The 10180-nt window shown below is 39.7% G+C and overlaps 1 protein-coding gene across 2 annotated transcripts in view; it reads left to right on the forward strand.

Moving 5' to 3' along the window:
* fam20ca (FAM20C golgi associated secretory pathway kinase a) overlaps nucleotides 1-4931 on the forward strand; it is a 67512-nt gene extending 62581 nt beyond the window's left edge. For both annotated transcript variants that reach the window (XM_073945249.1, XM_009299891.5), the window contains exons 8-10: nucleotides 998-1079; nucleotides 1510-1569; nucleotides 1822-4931. In XM_073945249.1, the coding sequence (XP_073801350.1) occupies nucleotides 998-1079; nucleotides 1510-1569; nucleotides 1822-2071 (392 nt within the window). In that variant the 3' untranslated portion in view covers nucleotides 2072-4931. The remainder of the gene's footprint in view (nucleotides 1-997; nucleotides 1080-1509; nucleotides 1570-1821) is intronic.
* Nucleotides 4932-10180: the final 5249 nt, after the last annotated feature.

Here is a 10180-nt window from a genome sequence, read left to right on the forward strand (position 1 = left end):
GCCGATCAGTCCTTTAAGGCGGAGCTATCAGTTCCGTAGGGTGCAGCTATCAGTCATTTAGGGCAGGGCTATCAGTCCTTTAGGGCGGAGCTATCAGTTCTTTAGGGTGGAGCTATCAGTCCGTTAGGGCGGAGCTATCAGTTCCGTAGGGTGCAGCTATCATTCATTTAGGCCGGGCCTATCAGTCCTTTAGGGTGGAGCTATCAGTTATTTAGGGCGGGGCTATCAGTCCGTTAGGGCGGAGCTATCAGTTTTTTGGGTGGAGCTATCTGTCCTTTAGGGCGGGGCTATCAGTCATTTAGGGTGGAGCTGTCAGGCCTTTAAGGTGGAGCTATCTGTCCTTTAGGGTGGAGCTATCAGGCCTTTAGGGTGGGGCTATCAGTCCTTTAGGGTGGGGCTATCAGTCCTTTAGGGTGGAGGTATCAGTCCTTTTGGGTGGGGCTGTCAGTTCTTTAGGGTGGAGCTATCAAGCCTTTAGGGTGGAGCTATCAGTCCTTTAGGGTGGAGCTATCAGTCCTTTAGGGTGGAGCTATCAGTCCTTTAGGGTGGGGCTATCAGTCCTTTAGGGCAGAGCTGTCAGTCATTTAGGGCGGGGCTATCAGTCATTTAAAGAGGGGCTCTTAGTTCTCTTTGCCGGAGCTATCATTTTTTAGGGCAGAGCTGTTAGTCATTTATGGAGGGGCTTTCAGTTTTTTAAGGTGTAGCTTTGAGTTCTTTAGAGTAGAGCTATCAGTTCATTAGGGTTGGGGTTATCAGTCTTTTAGGGTGGAGCTATGAATCCTTTAGGGGGAGGAGCTATCAGTCTTTTAGGGTAAAGCAGTCAGTCCTTCAGGGCGGGGCTATCAGCGCAGAAAGTTCTGAATAATCTTTCGTTCATGCCAACTTTAAGAAAACAAAAATCATCAGCATTATTTTGTCAATCCACCAAGCTCCAGCAATTGTGTTTTACTCTCTCTCTCTTTCTCTCTCTCTTTCTCTCTGTTTTTGCACTGAACAGGCAACATGGACCGCCATCATTACGAAACTTTCGAGAAGTTTGGAAACGACACTTTCATCATTCATTTGGACAATGGCAGAGGGTGAGCTGTCTATATTAACATCTCTCCCTCCTTCACCCCTCAGAGCTCCTCCTTTTACACTGACACCAGGTGAACAGAGTGTTCCTCTCTGAAGAGGCCTGAACATGTAGATGTGTAAGGTCAGATTTATACGCCGCCACGTCTCCGGCTGGGATATATGTGTGTGATAAAGCATTTTGATTACATCGACATTCAGCTCGACTGAAGCTTTTCATTCTCCACATTTGCTGCTGGAGTCGGCCAGTGTGTAGAGCCGCAGCTCTCTCGATGCCACATTAATCCAACACTTACAGTCTTATTTAAATAAAGTGTGACCAGATAATGTGGGAACTTCCATTTCTGGCTGAACTTTCAGTACATTTAAGTGTGCGTTCAATGCAGTCAGTGTCATTTATTCCAATATAACGCAGTCGACTTGTGTTTATTTCAGCTTCGGAAAGCATTCGCACGATGAAATGTCCATCCTGGTCCCGTTGACTCAGTGCTGCAGGTAAGATTGTTTTCTTTTCCTCTTTGAAACATCTCCTGAATCAGAGAAATAGCTTTCAGACTGAAAAAGGAGAGAGAGAGAGAAACCGCAGTGCAGTAGTTCAGTATAGGCCTGACACAAACACACATGCGCCTGCCTTTATTGCACATTTACTTTTATGTCCCGTGCATGATGCTTTCTTGCTGGAATAATACATATGAAGGATTATTACAGAAGATCACATATTTGTCTGTATTTGCATTTCTGTTTTAGAGTGAAGAGGTCGACGTACCTGCGTCTGCAGCTGTTGGCTAAAGAGGAGTACAAGCTGAGTTCTCTAATGGAGGAATCGCTCCTGCAGGACCGCCTGGTGCCCGTCCTCATAAAACCCCACCTGGAGGCGCTGGACCGCCGGCTGCGGCTGGTGCTGAAGGTGCTCTCCGACTGTGTAGAGAAAGATGGATTTTCAGCCGTGGTGGAAAATGACCTGGATGGACAGCCCTCAGTGCACGGAGGCAGGTAGTGAGGCCTGCAAAACCACACTGCAAAAAAAAACAACAACAACAGCGCACTTTTATTATGTAGTTTTGGTCTTGTGGTTTCTACGGAGTCAGATCAGTCTCAACAATTATGCATTTACAAAATAAGTCATACATGCATCGCAAAGTTCACATGTACCAAAGCAATTCATGAATATGCAAATGCAATTGGTGCATTTAAAATGCAATTCATGAATATGCAAATGCAATTGGTGCATTTAAAATGCAATTCATGAATATGCAAATGCAATTGGTGCATTTAAAATGCAATTCATGAATATGCAAATGCAATTGGTGCATTTAAAATGCAATTGATGAATATGCAAATGCAATTGGTGGATTCAAAATGGAATTTCTAAATATGCAAATGCAATTGATGAATTCAAATTACAATTTGTAAAATATGCAAATGCAATGGTTATGTTGAGAAAATTTATGAATATACAAATCCAATTGGTGAATTCAAAATGCAATTCGTAAATATGCAAGTGCAATAGTTAAATTCAAAACGCAATTCATAAATATGCAAATGCTATTGTCAAATTCAAATCGTAATTTGGAAATATGCAAGAGTTAAGTTCAAATCCCAATTCATAAGCCAAAATCATGACTATGCAAATTCAATTTGTGAATTTAAAACGCATCTCGTGAATAGCAATTGTGATTTTTACATTCAAATCGCTATTCATAAATATCCAAATTCAATTGATGAATTCAAATCACAATTCATAAAATATGCAAATTAAATAGTTGAGCTGATAAAATTTATGAATATACAAATCCAATTGGTGAATTCAAAATCTAATTCGTAAATATGCAAATGTAATAGTTAAATTCAAATCACAATTCGTAAGTCAAAATCATGAGTATGCAAACTCCATTTGTGAATTTAAAACGCAATTCATAAATAGCAATTGCGATTTTTAAATTCAAATCGCTATTTGGGAATATGCAAATGCAATTGTTAAATTCAAAATGCAATTCATAAATATAATATCCAATCTGTGAATTTAAAAATACAATTCATAAAATACGCAATTGCAGTTCGGAATTTCAAAACGCAATTCATGAATATGCATATTCAATTCGTAAATCCAAAACGCAATTCATGAATAAGCAATTGCAGTAGTTGAATTCAAAATACAATTAATAAATTGCGCAACTGCAGTTCGTAATTTCAAAATGCAATTCATAAATTACGCAAATCCAAATCGCAAATTCAAAACGAAATTCATGGATATTCAAAATCAATTCATAAACTTAAACATACAATTCATAAATATGCTAAGATCCATTTTGTAAATTAAAAAATGCAATTTATAAAATATGCATTTGCAAATCGTAAATTCAAAATGCAATTCATGAATATGCATAAGCTACTGGTGAATTCAAAATGCAACTCATAAATATGCAAATGCAATTCATTTGGGCAAATATTTATGCTTTTTTATTTGTGAACTCACGAATTGTGTTTTGAATTTACGAAGTAAATTTTGGTAAATGTGAATTGTGCTGTGTGTGTAACTTTTATTCTGTAAATGTGTTATTTTTGACACTGATCTGACTCCATATTATGTTTCTAATCTAAATATCTAAATACTCATAAATCGAGAAGCATTAGCGAAGATATCAGAAATGATGAGTCAAAATTAAGTTAAAACAAGCAAAATAATCTGCCAGTGGAGTGAGCAGAATAATATCACGCCAAAGCGAAAATACCTTTATTTTGCTTACTAGATTGGCAGAATATTTTGCTTGTTTTAAGGAAAAACCCTTTTAATTTTTGACTCATTATGTCTGAAAACAAGACAATATTTCTTACTTGTCTAGAAAAGGCTTCTTGATTTTATCATTTTTAGATATTTTGACTAGAAACCAATCAAAAACGACATAATAAAAGTGTTTTTTGCAGTGCATGAGCCCCGTCGAGGCTTGTGCTTGAGTCACACCTGAATTCAGTGAATTCCTGGACTAGCCGCCAATGCCTCCGTGTGAAGATTGGGATGTACAGAGACTATCAGAGGAACGCTGGGATTTTATTATTTCCTTTCTGGATGGCCAAGACCTGTGTTTGAGCTGCAGTACACACTCTTCTGTCGCATCCTGATTTGTTGGACATAATTTATTACATTTTTGCTGAGTGTAAGACTAAAATGCTTTTCATACTCAGAGTTTGTGTCTTGTTTGTAGTCCAAATATCTAAACACTCTGAAATCAAGAAGCATTTTCTAGACTCTCAAACTCTGCGACGTCATCGACTTTCGCATTCAGATTTAAGGGCTAGCATTGCACCAGACCCCCTTAAGTGGTTCCGTTTGAAAGTGTACAATCTATATTTTATGCACATATGCAGCACTTTGGTTTTTATTTTACTGTACTAAAGTTATTTACACTTAAATACACAGTATTTTTGATACTCGAGCTGGCTATTGAACATTGGTTCATTTTCTAATGGTTCACATATGACACATGCACAAGTTATAGCTCAACTGAAAACTCTTGCCGGTGCTCATACGGTTCTAGCGTTCATTTTACTGAATTATATTCACATATCAAACAGTTGCCGAACGAATCTCGGTGTTTCCATGGCGCAGAAGTGAAAACAATACATTCATGATCACTAAGCAGCCCCAGATAGCACAGACAGCTCATCTCTCACCTTATGCTGTGCGCTTGTACAGCACCTCTCATCAGTTGGAATACAATAACTTCTGCATAGATCATGGTGGAGACATTTTTCTTTTTTCCTATGATTACAGACATGTGCAGGAAACACCAACATTAATTACAGCAGGCTAGACCACACAGAACCTAAACGGTACACTTTCACATTTGAGTTTATATAAAAAAAATACAAAAAGCGCCTCTTTTTTAGGTGTGTATTATAACACAGACGACATATACAGATATTATAAACACTTTCAATAGTATTTTATGAAAATTCAAAGGGTTTTCTTTAAAATGATACCACATTTTTGCATTTACACGTCTGCATGTGGATTTGGGAAGCTTTTAAATTTGGGTAGGCAAAATCCAGGCGGAAATCCCAAAATAGCATTTGACTTTAGAAGGTTAAACAAGCACAAACATTAAGGGCCCTATCATACACCCAGCGCAATGTGGCGCAAGGCGCAGCGCAATACTCTATTGATACTTTCACCTCGGCGCAAGGGTCATTTTGAGGTGTTGCGCCACGCTGTTTAAATAGCAAATGCATTTGCGCTCAAATGTGCGCCCATAGGCGTTCTGGTCTAAAAAAGCAGGCGTGTTTTGGTGCGTTGCTATTTTGAGAAACTGTAAATAGTCTGATCTTTAAACCAAAACAAAGTCGGTCTATTGCCTGGTGCAAAGTGTGCCTGGCTTACACACTACACACAAGATGCAGAGCAATACGCAAATATCTTTACATATGAAAAAGATATAATATATAATATATTAAATATATAATATAATATATAATATAAATAATATATTAAATATAATATATTAAAGATATATATATATATATATATATATATATATATATATATATAATAAGGATATATACAGGATATATATATAAATGATTCAAATTTTACAAAACATATTAATTTCTAGCCTACATGAAGATTTAAAAACCACTGCTTTGCTTTCTTTATCTCGGGAGGCTTTTTTAGTTCATTCAATTTGCTTTTGTATGATGTTATTATTATTAGCAGTGTTATTTATTATATCCACATTTATATTTGTTTTATTAAAAACAAGCTTGGATTTGTCCCCCTGTCAGGTTTTAGACCATATGGGGCACAGCATGTGTATTTGGAAATAATTTTGACCACACTTCATTATTATTGTTCATTTATTAGTTTGCTGGAAATTAGAACTGAATTTAGAAATAGTTTTGAAACGAATATTTGCGCTTAACAAACAAAATTAATTATTTATAGACTAATTGATGTCTGTGCGGTAAGGTTTCCCTATCCACGAGAGCAAAAGCGAAAGTGAACTTACTTTACGTCAAAATACTCTTATGGTGTGACGCAGCTGACTCTTAAAGGGAATGGGAGATGAGACTCTGATTGGTTTATTCTTAAAACACACCTATAACTCATTAAAAAAAATAAACTCAACCCTTTTAGACCATGCGCCACGGCGCAAAGCAGATTTTCCCGTCATTAAATTAGCAAAAATGCGTCCTGACACGCCCTGAAAGCGTTTGCGCCCTGCTCTGCGCATGGACCGTCAAAATAGAGCCCATAGTGTTGTTTTCAGAAATAATGAGTCAAAATGAAGTGAGGTTTTCCCTTAAAAACAAGCAAAATAATCTTACAATGGAGTAAAATAATTAAAATAACATTATTTCCAAGTGCAAACGAGATTATTTTAGGTAAAAACTCACTTTATTTTGACTCGATATTTCTGAAATCAACACTATATTTTCTTGCTGGTCTGGAAAAAGCTTCTTAATTGAAGAGTTTTTAGATTTTTGGACTAGAAACAAGACAAAAACTCTTAGATAGAACTTTAAAGAGGGGACCAAAGTTTGTAACATTATTGTGAGAAAATATTATTTACAGAAATCAAGTCCACATCATGAGAGTGTTTCTCATTATTAAGAGATGTTACCTCCCGGCAGGCACAGGACGTCAACATGACGTCACACACATTTTGTACCTCAATGTTGTCAGAACCTGTCCGGCCAACGTCAATGTTCAACATCCAACCTAAAATCAACTTGAAATCAACCAAATATCAACGTCTAATCACAACCCAAGCTCATTCTGAAAGCGTAGTCCCGTGGACGTTTCTGTGGGTCCGCTGATTGGCTGGTTGCGCAGTCAATCATTCAGTCAGACAGAGGCCTCTGGTGGGTTGACGCGAGAACAGCGTGGGCGGGAACGGCACTCGCGAGAGACGTTCGAGATACGAAAACGCGCACACAGCGGCCTCTCGTGGATTCGCGAAAACAAAAACTGCACAAATACGTACCTCCCGGGACGTATTTCGCGGCCTCCAGAAACGTCCGCTGGACTACGTTTTCAAAATGAGCTTGGGTTGTCTAATCATGTGACACCTTGACGTTGTGTGGACGTTACCACTACGACGCCTATCAGACGTTGGATTTTGGTCACTTTCCAACACAACCAAAAATCAACGAAATATTAAAATAGTGTTGTTATTGGACGTCAAAATAACGTTGTCCTTACGCTGACTAAACGTTGAACTTCGGTCACCTGACATCATGACCTAACGTCTTATGGGCCTGCCGGGCTCATTGTGACGAGAAAATATATTTATTATCCGAATGTCATTATTAGGACTCGCTAATCTTATTTTATTTAATACATCAAACTCGGATGCTGTTCCCTCATCATAACACCGTGTCTACACGCAATAGAAGTTCAATGAAGGCAGCACGGCGGCTCGAAGGTTTTCACTGTGGCCTCACAGCAAGAAAGTTGCTGGTTTGAGTCTCAGCTGGGTCAGTTGGTGTTTCTGTGTGGAGTTTGCATGTTCTCCCCGTGTTGGTGTGGGTTTCCTCCGGGTGCTCCGGTTTCCCCCACAGTCCAAACACATGCGCTATAGGGGAACTGATCAACTACACTGGCCGTAGTGTATGAGTGTGTGTGTGTGTGTGTGTGTGTGTGTGTGTGTGTGTGTGTGTGTGTGTGTGTGTGTGTGTGTGTGTGTGTGTGTGTGTGATTGAGTGTGTATGGGTGTTTCCCAGTACTGGGTTGCAGCTGGAATGGCATCCCCTGTGTAAAACATATGCTGGATAAGTTGGCGGTTCATTCTGCTGTGGTGACCCCTGATGAATAAAGGGACTAAGTTGAAAAGAAAATGAATGAATGAATAGATTATAAGCCTTACCATCTCATTGGAAGCGCAGTGGCTGATATTTAAATGAATGGCTAATATCTACAGCTGAAGTCAGAATTATTCGCCCTCCTGTGAATGTTTTCCTCAAATATTTCCCAAGTGATGTTGAACAGATTCAGGAAATGTTCTCAGTGTTTCCTCTAATGTCTGTTCTTCTGGAGAAAGTCTGATGTGTTTTATTTGTGCTAGAATAACAGCAGTGTTTAATAGTGTTAAAGTCATGTTAAGCTCAATATTATTCACCCCTTCAGCAATATTAGTGTTGGATTGTCTCCAGAACAAACCACTGTTATACAATGACTTGCCTAATTACCCTAACTTTACCCTAATTACCCTAGTGAAGCCTTTACATGTCACTGTAAGCTGAACACTAGTGTCTTGAAGAAGATCTAGTCTAATATTATGTGCTGTCATCATGACAAAGAGAAAAGAAATCAGCTATTAGATATGAGTTATTGACACTATTATGATTAGAGATGTGTTGGAGAAATCTGCCCTCCTCTACACACAGATTCTGCCTTCAGCTGTGTATATTAAGATGCTTCTGTGGTGTCGTGTGTTGTTATAGGACACGGTGTTAGACGTGGTGAACACATGAAGCTGGTGTTGTGCACTTCCCTGCTGAAAAATCCAGCTTAAACCAGCCTAGGCTGGTTGGCTTGTTTTAGCTGGTCGACCAGGCTGGTTTTAGAGGGGTTTTGGCCACTTCCAGGCTGGTTTCCAGCCATTTCCAGCCTGGTCTTAGCTGGTTAGGCTGGGAGATGACCAGCTAAAACCAGCTTGACCAGCCTGGCAGGCTGGGAGCCCAGCGAAAACCAGCTATGTCCAGCTTAAACCAGGCTGGTCAAGCTGGTTTTAGCTGGATTTAGCTGGTCATTTTCCAGCCTGACCAGCTAAGACCAGGCTGGAAATGGCTGGAAACCAGCCTGGAAATGGCCAAAACCCCTCTAAAACCAGCCTGGTTGACCAGCTAAAAACAGCCAACCAGCCTAGGCTGGTTTAAGCTGGATTTTTTAGCAGGGTCGTTGTATGATCTGGACTGTAACAGACGTGATTGTGGTTCCTCAGATCTACATGTTCAGCTACGCTACTGTTATTATCTGTGCTCACTCAGGGCACACAAACAAGCTTTAATGAGAGTACTGCGGTGCGGTATTTACACACACACACACACACACACACACACACACACACTGCAATTAATGCTTCTCTTACATTGAGTTTGGGTCTTGTTTTTAGTCCAAATATCTACAAAGTTCCTAAATCAAGAAGCCTGTTCTAGACCCCCTACGAAAAAAACTGCTTAAACCAGCCTAGGCTGGTTGGCTGGTTTTAGCTGGTTGACCAGGCTGGTTTTAGAGGGGTTTTGGCCATTTCCAGGCTGGTTTTAGCTGGACAGGCTGGGAGATGACCAACTAAAACCAGCTTGACAAGCCTAGCCAGGCTGGGAGCCAAGCCAAAACCAGCTATATCCAGTTTAAACCAGGATGGTCAAGCTGGTTTTAGCTGGATTTAGCTGGTCATTTCCCAGCCTGACCAGCTTAGACCAGCCTGGAAATAGCTAAAACCCCTTTAAAACCAGCCTGGTCAACCAGCCAACCAGCCTAGGCTGGTTTAAGCTGGATTTTTCAGCAGAATATATGGTCTTATTTTGCTAAGAGTGGCCTCATTTAACTCAGTCTAGCCAGCAGCCAATCACTGATGACCTTTAAACTTACTAGCCACGCCCTATCACTTATAACACCTTAGCAACTGCCCCTATAGACGGTGACTAGTTGTTCTAACACATGCTAATCATTCTAACATGCTACTGACATGCTAATTTTGCTATAAAACTACTAGCAACATTCTAGTGCAGGGATGGGCAAACTCAATCCTGGAGGGCCGGTGTCCAGCACAGTTTAGCTCCAACACTTATCAAACACACCTGAACATGCTAATCAGTGTCTTCAGGATCACTAGAAATCTATATGCAGGTGTGTTTGATTAGAGCTGGAGCTAAATTGTGCAGGACACTGGCCCTCCAGGACAGAGTTTGCCCACCCCTGCTCTAGTGACACACTAGTCGTGCTGGCACATGCTAACGCATGCTGAAATCATGATAGCAATGTGCTAAAATTATGCTAGTTTCAAGACAATTCATGCTAGAATCATGCTAACAACATGCTAATCCATGTTAGAAACATGCTAACAACTTGCTAATTCATGCTGGCAAAATGGTAACAACACGCTAA

The sequence above is a fragment of the Danio rerio genome, chromosome 3 (genome assembly GCF_049306965.1).
Source record: "Danio rerio strain Tuebingen ecotype United States chromosome 3, GRCz12tu, whole genome shotgun sequence".
Classification (NCBI taxonomy): Eukaryota; Metazoa; Chordata; class Actinopteri; order Cypriniformes; family Danionidae; genus Danio; species Danio rerio.